The 18,039-nt window shown below is 36.2% G+C and overlaps 1 protein-coding gene across 2 annotated transcripts in view; it reads right to left on the bottom strand.

Moving 5' to 3' along the window:
* LOC104367484 (BTG3 associated nuclear protein) overlaps positions 1–18,039 on the bottom strand; it is a 153,156-nt gene that overhangs the window by 108,998 nt on the left and 26,119 nt on the right. For both annotated transcript variants that reach the window (XM_042797700.1, XM_042797702.1), the window contains exons 5-6: positions 8,000–8,122; positions 7,048–7,223 (exon numbers count right to left, since the gene is read on the bottom strand). In XM_042797700.1, the coding sequence (XP_042653634.1) occupies positions 7,048–7,223; positions 8,000–8,122 (299 nt within the window). The remainder of the gene's footprint in view (positions 1–7,047; positions 7,224–7,999; positions 8,123–18,039) is intronic.

The raw sequence follows: 18,039 nt of genomic DNA, 5'->3' as shown, positions 1-18,039 counted from the left end.
TTTAGGAACAGATGCTCCGCTTGTTTGTACAGTAAATCACAGATTAGATATTTTAAATGTTACCATATACTGAGTATGTCTAAGAACAGTATTATTATAATATTCCTTACATCTTGAAGCCCCTTGTATCTTGAAAGCAATATCTACTGTTAAGCAAATAATGCTTTCATCATATCTCCTAGAGAAGTGTGCAAGCATAATCACAGTGCCTTTATATAACTTATTCTTTACTTGAACAGTAAATATTCAACATTTGAGCTTTGTTGAGCTGCTGAAGCAGCTGCTTGAGTTAGTAATTTTTCTGTACATAAGCTGCATTAAAAAAAGCAAATTCTGTTTTTACCAATAGTCTAATGTGAAATTCTGAAGAGCAAGTTCTTGTAAAGCTTTTAAAAATAAAATTCAACACCTTCACAGGAAACGCAAAACTGCCTGATCACAGCAAAACTAATTTAACAAAAAAATTACTAATTATATTTGGATATTATCTATTCTTTGCTCTCTGCTGTCTGCACGTTTCTTGGTAAAACAGTACTTAACAATATAAAATTCTGAAACTGCTATTTAGTGCAAGCTCCAGACTTAAAAGGAGGCGTTCTTTATGAATTGTAATCTTTTATAGATAAATTCCAAGCAGTTTACCCAACAAATGAGAAATCACAAGTAAGCAACAGCCACACTTACTAACTGTTTCATATAAATCCAAGAGCGTAACATTCCTAAATCAGAATCAAGTGTTGCGGAAGCTGCTACATAAGTACAGAAGAAATAACACCCTTACCCAGCAGTTTTACAATTCAAGAATAAGGCAGGAGACAATAATCAGACTACAGAGAGGCAGGCAGTTGACAACACACATGGAGATGACAGGCATCACCAAAAGAGAGAGTATCTTAAAAGAAAGGAATCTTAACTGTGGCTAGGTTTTATGTAAACACACTGAGAAAATAGTTTTATGATCGAGTATTCTGGGCAGTGATGTATATAAAGTTATGAGGATCTCCTCCCAAGGAAGTAGAAGAAAGCATGAAAGTCTCTGTGAAACATTACAAGCAAGGAAACCTGTCATCTATGGCTGAGGAAGTTGGAGCAACTCTGAACAGTGACTGGAAGATGGCAAAGGATGGGATCTTCCCTAATAACAAGGATGCCATGGAGCAGGAAAAGGGATGCGAGGAGAAGATGATGGGGTTAAAATGATGAGTTTGGAAGATCATATTTGTAACAGTTTTCTGAATGTAAGGCCAGAGAGGAGTCCTTACAGTAAATAAGATGGGAGGTCACTGGAACCTAGACATAACAGTGTTAATTTCATCTCAGATGTTATCTATTAAGAACACAGAAGGCTCCTTTAAGTGTTGATCATTTGAAAATCTACTCACCATTCTTACCAAAACTTATTTGTTCATAGTTATTGCCACTTGCTTTTCTTTGTCTAATGCTGAAACTATTCAGTTAACGAGTTTAGACAAATATATTTGAGAATATCCGAATATTTCTTTAACAGATTTGTGGTGAGCATGAAAGTGCATATGGTTGCCAGGTTATAGCTTAGTCAACTGAAAACCAACCCTTGACAGGATTACAGCCACATACCAGTACGAGAGAATTCATTAAAGTCAGAAAACAATATAGGTATTTAATACCACCATAGGTTTAAAACTTCTGTAATTTAAAAACAGTGTGGATCTCATGTTCTTCACAGTATTACTTTTTACAGTGGAAGGCAAAATCCAAAAGAACATAACAATGTTAGGATGCAATTTTTCGTAAACAGAGTCTATACACGAGGCCTTACCTGCCACATAATCAACCAGGACCGATATCTTCAGAGATATGAAGGCTTAAAGAATCGATTCGCAAAATAAGTTCTGTGCAAGAAGGACACTAAATATCAGCTGTAGCATTTTAGGTTGGTGAAATCCAATTCAGAGTCTACAGACCTTTATAAGTGTACAAGAATTCTGAAAAGCACAGAAAAATAGTCTCCTCAAAATAACAGTCTAAACTTTTCCTTCTATTACCACCCTGAAAGCGTAAGTAGTACAAGATCTGAAAACTGAGGAGGAAAACAGAAGAGTGCCATCACATCATGTAGCACACAAACTCCCATGTAGCTATTAAAAAAAAAAATAATTATTCAGCATCTTTAGTACAGAGAACTTAACGGCTCTCCCACTCCAAAATCATGTCAGTGAAATTAATGAAATCTCTTCCTGCGCTATCTTTGCTTTGCATAATACGGTGAACTGAACAAAGGTGGAGGGTGCCCATGACATTTAGGTCACACAATTCTGCACAGCTTCAACGCACCTGAGAGAAACACCAACTCTATTCCAATCACAGATGAACAGATGGATAGAAGTCACTGCATTATAAACCATTTAACACACGTAGCTACTAAATCCTCACAAACACAAATGGACAAACAGGGGTTTTGTAACAGTTCCTGAAGTTTTACAACAGTTCATTATAAAAATAACCCATACATAAACACAAGGCCCAAATGATGAGGTTTTAAAAATGTTTTTGATTAATCAATTGTTCATCATTTTTAAGCCTAATTAAAAAGTTCAAGATTTAAAAAAAAAAAAAAGCACATCTTTGTTTAAACTGAGAATATGCTGTACTCCAAAACTTAGAGTAAGAACACACTCATGTCAAAATTAACTGGACTTTTAAAAGATAAAAACACATCTATCAATTGTTGACATTTACTTTAAACACTTCTTGGTGATAAATATTTGCTTCTTATTCCATTAGATGACAAAGATGTGTAATCCATGGGGGGGGTGAGGGGGGGACGGGTGGGGAAGAGAACAACAAACAAAAAAAATTCACTGTATTTTTAAACACAGGTTTCTTCCAGATTAAAGAAAAATGATACAGTGCCTCTGGAGTACACAGCCAGAACATTCATTTTCATTTACTTTTACATCGTTTTCATCTACCAGAACCTATGAGAAAACCAGCCTCTGTCCAAATTTTTAAGATAGTCGCACAGTAAAATGGTTTGTTTATAAGTTTGATAGGTCATGCTATTATTCATGCTTGGTGGTTTCTTTCTTTCAGAAAACACTTCTGGTAAAACGGATGCATTCATGTATTCAGTGAGTAACTACTACACAAAAGACTTCTAAAACACGCAGACAGCTGGGTACTTCAAATTTCTAGAAGCCACACTTTAGAAAGAAAACCTTTCTTTGAAAAACCACACGTATACCTCCTGATGTAAACTGCTTGGCTGCATGTGTACTGCAATACACAGGTTACCCATATAGCTCTGATGTTTCAAAGACAGAAAGAGAAAAGAAAGGTTATCCAAACCTGAGAGTTATTCAGTTAAGAGCACTGTTGGTAAGGAGTTTCACAACTGTCAGAGGAGCTCTCCAAAAGCTCTTCCAAATCAGAACTTCTTAACTAAGACTATAACTAAGATAATTATACAACAAAATGATCTCTGGTTTGAAACAGTGACTCCTGGTTACAGTGAGGACCTATTTAAACATCATTCGCATATTGTGTTAAAAATACGAGGATATTTTCTTCTCAATCAGAAAAATAAAGAGAAAAGAGATGGGCGATGATTAAGTCAATTAGACCTTACAGACAGCGCTTACAATTAACATTTTGGCATTGCTTGAGTGGGTTTAAGTTACCAGAATAGAGCAGCTTGGCCACAGTGTTAACCTTGGTAGACTGCATGTTTGCTGTTTTAAGACCTTTCTGCTTTTTCACTTCCATTCAAATGTGTGTTCAGTAGTGGGTCACACCTGGGCTTCTTCATTCTAAAAAAATTTTTATATTTTTTACTTAGGATTTAAATGAAGGCCCCAATCCAGATCTCCAGAAACCGAAGATTCCAAGTTAATTAGCTGATGTCCCTTCCCCATTTAAATTCTGAGAGGATCAGTGGCATTCATTTTCCCCAGAAGATCCCCTCGACCACAACAAAGTTAGAGCAGAAAAGACACACTCTAACATATGCATTCAGAACAAGAGAATAATCACTTTTGACAGTTATTAGTATCTATGGGGTAAAATTACAAGTTAAATGAAAAAACACTATTTCTTAGTTGGTTGAATAAGGATGTCAAAAATATAACATTAATAAAAATAGTAAGTCACTTATTAGTAAGCCTACTAGCCTATTTTAATTTGATTTTTACACTGGTAATTCAATAGTAGACAATTCTGTTCTTGCTGGCTTTTATCTTTAATTGTGCAAAATTACTTTATGAACACCACTTTTAGAACTGCAGTCCAGTGAATACATCAGGCGTTGATATTCGTACTATCATCCCCATGTAAAAGGACATGAATTATTTTTTTCCACATTTCACTTCAGAACAAAATCAAAAAATTTCACAAAAATTAGAGATTCAGTATCTCTACATGCTTTCCATTCATAAATACTATATTTTAAAAACAACACTTTGCAGACCATTAACTGCATCTATAAATTGGATGAGCATTTTCAATTTTCTCAAAAGCAAAAGAAAGAATCAGGTAACAGTTGCTCAAAGAAAAGAGAGAACATGCCTTACTGCACATGCAAAAAGTAACATACAACTGAAGATCAAATGAAGCCACACTGTTAAGTTGGAAAAAAAAACAACCTTCTAGACCATTACTGGAACCAGGAACTGGCCTCCACACTTCTGTATAATTATTTTGCAAGAACAGAAAGGCAGTACACTCGTATTTTTTAAACTGCCATACGTGATTAAATGCTCTCTGAAAACAGCCAGCAGAGAGCAAACAATGCCTTTATATAAATCTTTAAACTAAATTCTGAATATAACCACAGGACAATCCCATATCCAAAGTCAGCTAAAGCCCAACTATAAACACGATTTAGTTTTGTTTTCTGGACACAAGGTGACAGATGGGAGTCGTACTGAAAACCTGTTGTTTAGTCTCAGTCCATAAGGGCTGAATTACTCCATTCGCAGCCCCTCGTATTTTACAATCAATCGAGATAGCTTTGAGCAACTCAAAGTCACTCAGAATTCTGTCACAGACGATGAAAGCAAGCTGATGGGTGCTGTAACTTTTGCCTTTTCCTGCTGAAGAAAACAAGTCTGCACAACAGACCTATTCTTCTTCATCACTTCCTTTATTAATAATTTAATTTCTGTGACATCTTGCAGGCTAGCTCGCTTAGCATTCCTTCTGTGCAAGTGGTCCTCTCTCATCTTCGAGAGGGCAAGAAGAGGTGGGTGTGGGGGATTACTAATCTGATTCTCAAAGCATTCATCAATCTCAGAGAGATTTTTAATGGATGAGCGTTCTAAAGGTCTGAAGAAAATCAGATCTGAAGACATTAATGGATTAGCCATTTCTTCAAAATTTACATATACAACAATGGCAGAAAAGGCCAACATCACATTTGTCTGCAAATCTGTGCCTAACAGCCAAGTCAAAAAGGGCATTATACAATAAATACCCTCCTAATGTTAGAGACTTTGTTCCTGGCATAGCTGACAGAGCTGTATGAAATATTAACAGATTCCACAAAGAGTACATTTTATATGGATTTTCACATCGAAATATCAGCACTATCTGCAATCCAATTATTTTTTTGAGAGGAACTCCTCCGACAGTCTCCATCTGCTTTAATTCCCCATTGACCCAAAAGGAAATACCCTTTGGAAGCAACTCTATCTCACAGCATACAAACAGGTCAGAACCTAAAGGCTCTTTATAATACGCATACATTGTATGAGTATCCATAAAAGCTGAAGAAACCTAGGTTCAGATGCCTTAGAACAACATTTTCAGAAACAACCTTTGGTGCATGAGACTTTCAGTAGACTGATTTCTGAAGCATTCCAAGTATCAAAGTTTTACAGCATCTCACCGAGTTGTTGGTTCTGAAATCTTTGAATTCACTCTTAAATATTTAGTTTCAGGCTATCCTGAATCAATCCTTACCACTAACCCTAACCTGTTCACACCCAACGTGCTTTTACCAATGGCTGCAGATCATGCAGAAGAAACTGAATCACTCCTAAATTAGAGCCCTTCTGCTCCAGTGTGAGAGATCAGAAAGACAACACATTTACCTCTGAAGTACAAAGGTCACCTCCTAAATGCAATCTGCTGCAATAACTTCCTAAAGTAACTTACTCTTCTCTGGTACATGAATGTAAGTATGAACTACCACATCCAGAATAACACTTAAGTAAATACTCAATAACTATGTTTTTAAAAGTAATTAGGAAAATTATTAAATTGAAGTCTAGGATTCAAATTACATTTGTGTACAAAAAAACCCCACTGACACTTTCAAACAAACATAAAATACAATTTATCAAGTGTTACTTTCACCTAAAACTCAGTGTCGCTTCTATCACCTTGTTTGTGATTAAAATATAGCAACTAACATTCATTTCAATGTTTCCAACCACATAAAATAGAATATGTTTATAAGGCAAATCTAAAATTCTTAGATTTCACTACATTTGATTTCTGTGTCCAAAACCTGAAGAATTTTCATAAAAATCTGACACTACACACTATCCTGTTAACATTTTGTTTTTAATATGAATTTCCTTATAAAAATTGTTTACAGTTGTTAAAATGTCTAGTTTACATAAGAATTATACAAGTGGACTCTCATAGTAAGTTGAAGGTGGACTAGTAGATTATTTCCCAGATAAGACCTTTATTGTCCTGAAATGCTGTTTCAACTTGGTGATAGGAAATCCTGCAGATTGCACGTGTTAATTTAAAGGGTTTAAAATATAAAGTTACACTGCTGCATTGGGGCATACTTTTTAACTTTTACAAGTAATTTTTATTAGCTGTTCTGCCTGAAAAACTAGTGAGGAAAAAGAAAAAAAAACAAACAAACAAACAAAAACACAAAAAACCCCCAACCAAACCGCTCAGATTCATTCACTCCTTTCTGATGCTTGCTCTACTGCTTAACGATTCAAGGTTGGACCCGTGATATGATCTCTGATGCTTCCAGTTGAATTTTAGTCCATTCCACCACCACATTTACTTTGCCCAAGTAGCCTTATAGTCAGATCAGCATACCTTCAGAGTTCAGCGTAATAAGCGTGACATTGTTCCCAATACTTTGGTTTCCTAATTGTCCGTTGTTGGAAACCGAGTCACTGGCCTCAGAGCCACTCTCTCCATCTTCATTGTGACTGTCGTCATGCCCTGGAACTTTCACCACTATGGTGTTCTGTCTACGCCCAGGAACAGCACTATGGAAAAGAAAAGTACTTCAAGCTTTGGAAAAACACAATCCTTGATCAGGAATAGCGTCATAAGGGACTTAAAAACACTAACTGACAAAATTAAATGTATTATAAAAGCATACTGCTTTAAACAAGCCTACTCCTGTTTATAACTCTGAGCAATCCAGAAAAATAAAACAGAACGAAAACAGCAGAAGAAATTTTAGATGTACACTTTCTAAATTTTCATCAATGGAAAAGTCTAAGCCCAGTGTGCAAGACAAAAAAATATTTAGATAATATTTTATAGAATCTGATTTTCTAGATTCTGGATAGAACATTTTCTACCCAGAATCTACAGTTCCACTTAATTGAAGATTTGCTCTAGATAGTACAAATTCTAACAAGTCTTCCTGGGCTGCTGTATATTCCTTCTTCAGTCGGCTAAATACAGGATCTTGGCATGTTCTCAAGTGATTGTGCATCTGTATAAAAAAAAAAAGTGTCCATAGCTACATATTTTTCAACTGTCAGCCCTTAACTAACATTGAACTAATCCCAGATCCTCCAAGATGTTCTCCCCCCAGCAAAAGCGAAACATCACTCTGTACCACTACTGCTGATACGAGGTTTCCCTAGGCAGAACTGTCAGCCTGATAAAATATTCAAGCACCAGTTCGCTGTTCTTCCCCCCACTATTACCTAGAACATTCCTCATTTTGCACTTCAAATTGCTGCAGAGACTGATACTGATCTGTCAAAGGAGGGAATGAGGAGGGAGGATTCCCGTAACTGCTACTAACTTGTTAAGGATATTTTCCAGAGAATCCGCTGCTCTGCTCAACGGCTCTTCCTGCCCAACCATCTTGGCTACAATTGAATTCTGCCGGTCGTTGTTCAGTATTACTGTGGTTTGAGGGACAACACTACAAGACAAAAATCAGAGAGGAAAATGGAATGTAAAGGAGCAAACCTTATAAATAATACATTAACACAGTCTTATGGTTTAAATAGTCTGCTTAAAAACAGAGACTGCCTCTAAGCCTTGCTCTTTCTCCCAGCATCGCGGTTATGTATCAAATGCTAAAGCTGGTAATCCATCGAATTTGACATCTGTACCATTTCAAGTACTCAATTTTTTTCAGAGGACAGATGGCTTCAATGGAATTATATAAAAGTCCACGACCCCTGGCAAAGCGGTAAAGAATTCATCAACTCAAGATACACAGAAGGAAGTCTGTAAATCACTGCTCCAAACAGCCACCAAATGCTTTTTTTGAAGTCTCAGAGTGTGCATTTTCAGAGATACTACAGCCAACTTACATGGTAATGCACCAGTTTTAGTAAGATAATTACTAGGGGGGAAAGAAAAAAGCGTAAAAGCATTTATTACAAAATCAGATGATTATCTTAGTTAAAGAGCATGTATTGTCTTCCAGGGCTGGGTGCTTGTGGAAAGCAGGGAGACGAGAGTGGTACTAGAGGCATGAGAGCAGAACAGGGACAGACTAAAATTTTAAATAATGACAAGACTAAACTGTTTCTTGTGTGTATTTCACATACAAAAAAAAAAATCTAAAACAAATAACAGAAAAACATTTAGTGTGTGAGAAACCAGAAAGCAATTTCAATCGTTTATGATGAGAATGTAGCAGGAAGTAACTAGAGAAGTGTTGCACAGAAAAACACACTAAGACTACACTATAATACAAAAGTAAACATGAAGTAAATAATTGTCTCCAGCGTGCAACTTATCATTTAATTTGGTTTCAGAGATTATTAACATAATTCCCACCCCATTACTCAATATTCTCAGGCATGGCTTTGATATTTAAGACTATTTCCCCTGTGTTCATGGTAAACTCAAGGAGAGAACTTAGAAGAAAATTTGTGGTTTAGTGACAGAGAAGGCTTTCTTCTTTCTCTTTGCTTCCCACAGTAAATAGTCCGCTATTGTTTTTACTGGTCCAACATCTCAAACATGACTGATGGTCATTTATTTTTCTTAACTGTATTCCTTGGCTAATTGTTCAAACACAAATTAAACAAATCTGATGACAGCAACTCTGTTTATTTCAGCTGTAATAGAGCGTCTGCTTGCTTGAATATCCAAAAGACTTTAAGCACTACAATATCCATCATTACGACCTAAAGAAAAGATAAGAAACTGTCATAAGAGCTAACAATAAATGGATTTCAACTTTGGCACAGATAAAATGGTTGACCACAGGTTTTTTGGACAGAAAAAGCCCCACAGCCTAAAGCCCTGCCTCTGTCTTGCAGTCACTCATCTGTTGCTAACACGCAGGATTCCTCCTGGACTGCCAACGATCTGCTGGACTGCCCACCTTGAGCAGCTCTGGAAGATGTTTGTCTAGTCACAGACAAGTACAGAGTGTACTAGAGCTTTTCATGTGCATGTGAACTTCAAATTATATTAAGCATTAGATGGGGGGTTTGCTGTTGGGGTTTTTTAGTTGCTGTCTAGAGTACAGGGTTTTACGATGCTTTCATAGTCACCTTTTCAAAATTTTCTCCATTATCAAGGGGGAAAAACCTGCACATCTTTCATTTTAAAAAATGGTAATTTCTGTCTATTTGCTCAACGCCACCACTGAACATTTTAAAAAACACCACACCAGGTACTCGATAAAATACTGATATGTGGCAATGCTGGCAGGCCCCCCAGTCTAGCAGCAGCACATGTTCTCGTTACATTTCCCAAATTGTCCAAATAGCTACATTTGAAGTTTTTACAGGCCAGTTTAAAATGTTCAAGAATTTTACATTTCCTTTTAGACACTGTTCTTTATCACCATCTTTCTTGCAATCACTTCTGAATGCCTGTTTAAAATTTCACTTACCAAAGCTTATTTTTAATGAGCGCTCTGAATAATTAATTTCAGTTGTAGAGATAAATGCAATAAAATTACATTTATGAAGTCCTTAGGATTTTGCTCATATAAAGTTTATATTTGAACAGTCTTAGCACTAAAAATTGGCATGAAATAAGGAAGAAGTTGGGGGCACCCCCTCCCCTTTTTTTTTTTTAAGGAACATTCATTTTAAGGAAGAAAATCTAAAGAGTTAGCTGGATGGCATATAGCTAAATAAAGCAAATTTAGAAAATTTAGAATAAGAAAATACTTTTATACAACCCACCAGCATAGATTTATCCCCTCTTCAATGTACCAGTGCATATTCAAGCTTGCTTAATTCAATGCAGAAACATTTTCTTCAATTTTATCCCTAAAGAAACATCCATGAAAGCACTGGCTCCTCTCTAATTAACTTTTCCTGGTTAGTAGAGTGGGTTATTGACAGGAAAAATCCACCTTCACAGTTGTTTGGGGAGGAGCCACTAACTAAGCATACTATTTTAATGACACACATTTCCCTCGCTATAAAGCACAAAGGCAAAACCAGAGACCACATACACAAGGAAAACCTCTGTAACAAGCCACAGCTACCACCAAATGGTCCATCAATTATTTTACATTTGGAAATGAACTGTTATCAAGCTGTAAGGACTCAAGGAAGCTATACGGCAGTTTGGAGAGAAATGAGTCACACAGAAAGCACAGTGGTAGAGAACAGCTACAGTAAGCATTTGGAAATGTTCACCACAGCACAACAAATCTACAGCCACCAATTAAGCTTTCTCTGTGATTAACCTGGCTCAGTAGGAACTCTACATCCAGGTTGAAATTAACCTAGTGAAGTTTCTATCTTTTACCAGAAATCATTAAATTTGGATAAAAGATGATTTCTGTTTTCTGTATCTACTAACACAAAGACTCCAGTAAAACTCACTCAATTCTTTTTCAGTCTTAAAGGAGAAGGAATTTATTATGTTTCATGCTTAATTCCTGAAGAACAATGCTTTCAAAAGCAGTCTGTATGAGGAAGAGGAGGTAACCTTTCCATTCAAAACATAATAAATGTTAACCAAGAAACTACACTTCTGGTCCATGCCCTACATGGAACAAGAATGGCTACAGAATTTGCTGACAAATTCTGTCTGTGAGGCATCATAAAGCAGAAATTTTGCAGAGTTGATGCTGTAAAACATAAGCAAGTACTTAGCTGGAAGAAAATAACAATTGGGACCAACACAAAAAAGGCACCATTATGCTTGAAAAAGGAGAGTTTCACAGGATTGTCTTAGACTCCAACTTGTACACAGGAGAAACCGATATCCACAAGATTCCCTGCAGATATGGGAATGTAATTCCCATCAACTTTCCTGTGAGATGTTTTATTCTCCGTTTGCAGATTTATTTATTTTTAAGAAACAACAATAAGAAATCTGCTGAACATACATGAAACTAAACAAGGAATTTATGTGAAGTCCAAATATTTGGATAACCTGACAAAATCCATCAAGGAAATCATTAAAACTTATTACAGCCTAATGCATCCTCATACTGGATTATTCTAATTTCTTTTTTCAGTCTGTACATCTCATCCTGAAGGTGAACCAACTTTGAACATTACTATGTACTAGAATACAGAAAACAAAAATCACAAAGGAGGAGGAAAGCTTCTGACATTCACTCAGATCTGAAATTAAGCAATTCTTTCTACAAGTGCTGCCAGTACTATACTCACAGAGAAGATGGAAAGAAAATATTAAGAGGGGTCAGGAGGAGTGCTTCAGAAACCCAGTGTTGTTGCACAGGCTCAGAACTTTCCATTTGTGTTCACATATTCCTTTCCCCATAAGCATTAGAACTTGGAGACTGGTTCTGCAATTTGCCTATTCTTGGACACCGCTTCATAAAAAATTTAAATGCATGCAACCTACAGATATTCTTATATTTGGGAAATTTTTTTTAAATGCAGTTTACTTAATAATCTATTAAATTACAGGTGAAAATATTTATAAGAAATAAACACACCAGGTAATGATTTTCAAGCATGCATATTTAGCCTCTGATAGGTTTTTTTGAAATATAAAAGGACAGCCTATATTTTATATAAGAAAACTGCTGCCAAAGGTAATATGTAGTATGGAAAACGTGTGAGTCACAGATATGATCATTAGTCTTACCTCTTGGTTTTTCATTGCCAATAACCTGTCAATCACACAGAACGTAGCCAATGGCATAAAAGAATTTTTGGCAATACCACGACCATCATCTCCTCTTCCCAGAAGAGGTTTTCATTTAGACAGAGAGAATTTAGACAGAGAGAAAAATAAAGCAAGAGGAACTAACTGACATTTCTATCTTTCACAAGGTACACGATCAAAAGCGTTTCTCCAAATGGATGAAAACTACTTGTGGAAAAACTCGGACTGAAATTTTCAGACAAGAAGTTATTCTTCTTGTTTTCCTAGACACACTAATATAGGCCAGTTAATGGAATATTTATAGCAGCACTCAACCCATTAAAAAGAAAAAAGAAGAGAGTCCTCCGTTTCTGAGCCTTCTTTGTGCATGTGAACATCTGCAAATAGGGAGAGTAAGAGCTCGGAGACAGAGCTCAGCTCAGAGACATTCAGGAGGTCGCCCCAACATGAACTGCTATCCCCTGCCTATATAATACTTTGTGGTCACCCCAACACCCACACAGGGAGCACTGCTTATCTGGACGGCAGGGCTCCTGAGGATATCATTCTTATCTTCCTCTAGCGTACATATTAGAAGGAGATGCAGAAAGAGGAGATCAGGAAGGCAGGAGTTGAGCGTTACTGCTGGCAGACTGCTTGTACTAAAGGTCTCCAGCCAAACACAGCCTTAAGGAAAGCAAGTCAGGGAAAGAGACCTTGACCTCCAGTATTTTCCAGTTTACTGCTGGGGATGAATGTGAAGAGTTAAATTCATGTTGGGGCAGGGCTCTGGAGAAATATTACAATTAGCCCTACTATGAAGAAAGCCTAAACATTTTTCAAATTATATAGAAAAATACCATTTTAGAATTGCGGTATCTTCTTTTTTTCCTTTTTTTTTTTTTTTTTACCTTTCACTAACACTTGTGTTCATCTGTAAGAACAGACGCTCGTTGGATCTTTTCATCACTATTTAGGAAGATAATGTTAAAATGCTCCCTCCTCCTGATGACCACCTGCTTCCTTTGCCGTCTGTACATACCGTTAAGATTCCCTATCCAAATAGGAATGAGAAAACAGACGAATTTACACTATGGTATACATGAACAAAACCACAAACTGTCGAAGCATACACAAGATTACACTGGATTTATGCCAAAAAAAAAAAAAAAAAAAGGAATGCAGCTCCTCTCATCTCCCAGGAAAGAGCAAACCTGTCAACCACCCAACCATTCAGCAAGATGAGGACCACTGGGACACCCGCAGTAGGGTAGAGCATTGTATGGGCACTTGAACAGTTAAAGTTCTCATGTCCCTAAACCATGCATTTGCCTAGTCTCAGCCAATTGCCAGAAAAGCAGCAGCGTTATCCATCATTTTCAGTAAGAGTTCAGTCATCAAAAATTATCTTTGGATTCTCTGCATCTGGAACATCACACAAGAGCAGACATTATAAAGACAGCACTAGCAATCAGACCCTGTAAAAAGACAAGCCAAAGTACACCAGCCATCACCGGAGAGATTCATGGATCTGAAAACTGAGAAAGCTGTAATCAATTTATAATAAAGATAAAGCAAATGTAGCATTTATTAGAACATACTGTTAACAGTTTAAGAACATTTAACATCAAATTTTCAGCTCAAACAAGTAAGAGCCAGACATTTTACAAGTTACAAAATACATCCATGTACTTTATTGTACTCAGCCTTACCTACCGAGAGAGCCTCTGAATTGGCTGGCAATCAGAAAGACATGAATTAGTAGCTTTAAGTCCATTTTATCAACCAATTTCAAAAGCAGTTCAAATCTGTTGTGGATTACTCTGCTCTGAGAAAAGCTAAACACACCTGTACAATCAAATGTAATCATTCATAAATGACAACACCCATTTCCATCTAGTTCACCAATTAACCAACAGCCAGGTAACACTACAACTGACCCAAAGGACCTATCACTGAAAAGGTCAAGCTTGTTACTTCAGGGATTTTACACCTGTATGGGTACACCAGCAACTCCACATGCTAGTGTTTGTTTTGTGTTTGTTTCAAATTCTTTTGTTTCAAACACAACTGAAACTCCATAAAAATTAAATGCACAGTGAAAGCATCTCCAGAGAACCTTTTGGCCTAAACAGATACACAAAATTAGCAAAAACCAGTACATCCAAGGCCATATACAAGCGGCATAACTAGCATTGAAAAATATAACAGAAATGGCATTAATTATTAGTCTTCAATATTTGATTATGGACAAGAAAAGGACAGGTCAGGACTTGTTAATTAACAGGTTAATATAAGCCTCTTAAAAGATAAATGTACTCACAAAAATACAACAGCAAAGATATCTTTTTTTCAGACTATAGAAAAAATTTACAGTTGTTACCCTTCTTTGAGCCTTAACTTCCTGAACTAGATAAGTAGTAAGTAGTAGTGCAGCCTACTGGAGACTGTATTAAACATGAAATGAGAAAGGCTGATCTATAAGTGAAGGACAGTCATTTTCCCTAACAAAATACATAGCCTTGACTGATCCTGGACACAGTTACTATGAATTATCAATTATCTACTGCAGCCTTAGTACTCAAATAGAAATTGCTCTATGTTTAGAAAACACTGTATGCAACAGACATAAAGACTTCAAATCCTTTATTATACAATTAGCTACTTCTAAATTTTCCAAATTTTCTCACAAATTCTGGTATCTAATATCACCACAAATCTGATTAATGTGGCAGTAGAAGTTTGGAGGTAAAGGAAGCACTGTTATAAACTGGCTTCCAGGACACTAGTTCCAGGAACTGGAGCCTCTATGGTCACCAGGTAACAAACTGCAAATCAATTACCATGTCAGGTTTCTGCAAACAGTACTCAAACATACAGCTCTTACAGACCCAGCTGGTAAATAATTTCCATCATCATGTATCTCTTTCTCTTGCTTTTCCTAACTGCCCAACCAGTTATGCACACTTGCCACCACACACACACTTTTATAGAAAGGCCAAAGATGCTGCTACTCTGAGCTGGTACTGAATTTTTAATTTCCATATATCCTGAAGGGATGTCAAAGAAACACCACTCTTCACTTTTTACAAAGAACACAATTTTAAAAGTTATTAGGAGCAGATTTCCTGTCTCATACTCCACCCTTCAATAGGGAACAAAGAGATTGAGCTAAAGATATGCAAAAATGTACAGTTCCACAAAAAGGAAAAATTCTGTTTGGAAAGACATCCAGATTCCAAACAGTGTGTTTTTTACGTTTGGAAATGTATCAGTTAAATAGCATCTGCTGCCAAATAAAGCAGATGGAAGACTGGCTCTTTGCCATTTTACCAACCTTGCTGAGACCTTGCTAGATGTTAGACTGTTTCATCCTTTCGAAGCTCTGAAACTATCTATAGCTATTTTCCACCTTGCTTAAAGTAAAACTAGGACTCTCCAAAACCACTGTAGATTATTTATTTTAAAACTATACTACTATGTATTATCTTCCATAAGTAGCAAGACCAGGGGGCTTCGCAACTTTTTAAAATAGTATTACTGGTACTTTAATCTGGTGCAAACTGGGATACAAATTATTTTGAAACACAAATTTCTGTCATTTCCAAAGGAAGATGAAAACTTGCCCCCTCTAATCACAAATTGATTAGCTGCTCCCCTCTTCATTCATACATTTTGTTGTACTTGCAGAATTAAATACCCCAACTTACAGGAAGTTTCCAGGGAGTGCTCTTACTGATGGATTTTCAAATTCTCAAACATCTCCAGAAACTGTAATATTAAAGATATTTAAATTCTCAAAACTGCAATCCAAATGAATATATAAGGCTTTTCTGCCCCCTTCTGTTTATTATATGCTTGATACTTCTTAAAATATATAGTATGTAACATATGCTTCCACAATCTGATGCACTGCTTCAAATACATTACGATTTTTAGAGTTTCACTAAGATATAATCCTAATAATAATATTCATCCATTTTACAACATCCATGAGGTAAAAACTATCTACTTCCATTAAACACACTAATTCTTTTCAATTGTTTAATTAGGCAAAAGGAAAAGCATGAGCCATATGTAGGCATATGTCCTGACCCAAATTTCAGGTCATGTACCCTTTACATTTATTTCTTGAATGCAATAGCTGGCTATGCGCAGGGAACCATAGGATTAAAGTAAATGTTCTGCTTTCCCCTGAATTCATCTAATTTGACCTTATGGGATTTGGCAAGGGGGTAGGTTAACCCACATTTTAATACTGCTGTAATTGGTTTTAGATGTTCTTAGACACTAATTACACTAGTAAATGTTCCCCTAATCTGTGTATAAAACTCAAAGCCTTTTTGATCCCTATGTACGCGCCTCTCTCATTCTCAGATACCCTTAGAATTAAAGGATGTTCTAAAATGTCTTGGCACAAGGGACAAATTCTACGTGCATTCAGTTGTCCCATTTCTTAGCCTGCTATTGTCAATAGCAATATATCGCACCACAAGGGACTTCACACAACTGCATAGCCGGTTTTGGTGCCGTAACTTTTACATAAGGTTTTTCTTTACAAAATGAAAATAAGGGGATTCACTAATATCTCAGATGCAGAACAAAGTTCCTGTGTATTAGCTAAGAGGGAATAAATAAACTGTTTACCCACATGTGGTTCAGAGCAAGCACCAATTACTTCCGATGCTTTAAACCTCCTAATTTAAAGGATTTCAACATTTGTCATGTGGTAAGAGGAAAGAACCAGAAAAGTTACTGTATGATTACCTGGCAAATAGTAAAATATTAAACCTTGTAACACAACTAAAGACTGAAACCTTTGTCTAAAACTTGAAGGAAGTTTATTACCTAGGACTTCATTTTCGGTGTATATTGCTGAAAATCTTATCTAGCATTATATTTAAGAATTCAAATTTCTATCTTCCCAAAAGATTATTTCTAGTGTTTTAAGCCTCACAGGCACATTTTAAGCACTACCACCACAATTGAAAAGATCCAAGCCAAACATTTTGCATCCATTTCTCAGATATAAGTTATCAGCTGCTACTTGCTAGGCTCTCATTTGAATCGTTGGACTATTTGAAGTAGTATTTCATCAGAAACCATTAACTTCAGAAAAATTGGACTTGGGAGAATGAATCAACACAGTTCAATTCTTGGTCAGTTTGAAAAGTTTTATAGATTAAGGTCCATCCCATACATGCGTGAATTATTGAACTCTCCAAACCACAGATGAAATCTTGGTATTAGATTGTTATTTTAATTCCATAACTGACCTCGCACTCTCAACCTAAACGCTGTCTGGAAGTTATACATTGTTTCTGAATTTATCAAATCCCAACAACAAATTACTAAACACTTGGCTCCTCAATATCTTAGTGCAACAATAATGGAATGTGAAATTCCAATGAGAACACTGCTGTACAAGCTTCTTAAATCCAAGATGCCATTTCTCCTTAGTCCGGTGTGAATTTTAACTCCCAATAGTGAAGGGAGTAACTGTAAAAATCTTCACAAACTAATGATTCGTAACAAAAAAAAAAAAAAAAAAAAAAAAACACCACCTTCACTTGCTGATGGTCTGTAATGAAAACTCCAGACGGAAAACCAACAGGGTAACTTAATTTCAAAATATCTAAATCTCCAGCATAAATGTCTAAAGCAAGAATCACCATTGTTTGCAGCACTGCTGCTGCCGATCTTACAGGATACAGCAAGTAACAGCAAAAATCAGTCATGATTAGACTCTTTTCAATATAAAGTTGTATTGATCTTAAATATAACGAATCA

The sequence above is a fragment of the Tyto alba genome, unplaced genomic scaffold, assembly GCF_018691265.1.
Source record: "Tyto alba isolate M040663 unplaced genomic scaffold, T.alba_DEE_v4.0 Super-Scaffold_26, whole genome shotgun sequence".
NCBI classification, from domain to species: Eukaryota; Metazoa; Chordata; class Aves; order Strigiformes; family Tytonidae; genus Tyto; species Tyto alba.
Note: the sequence above shows the minus strand (reverse complement) of the source record. Positions and strands in the feature narration are given on the sequence as shown.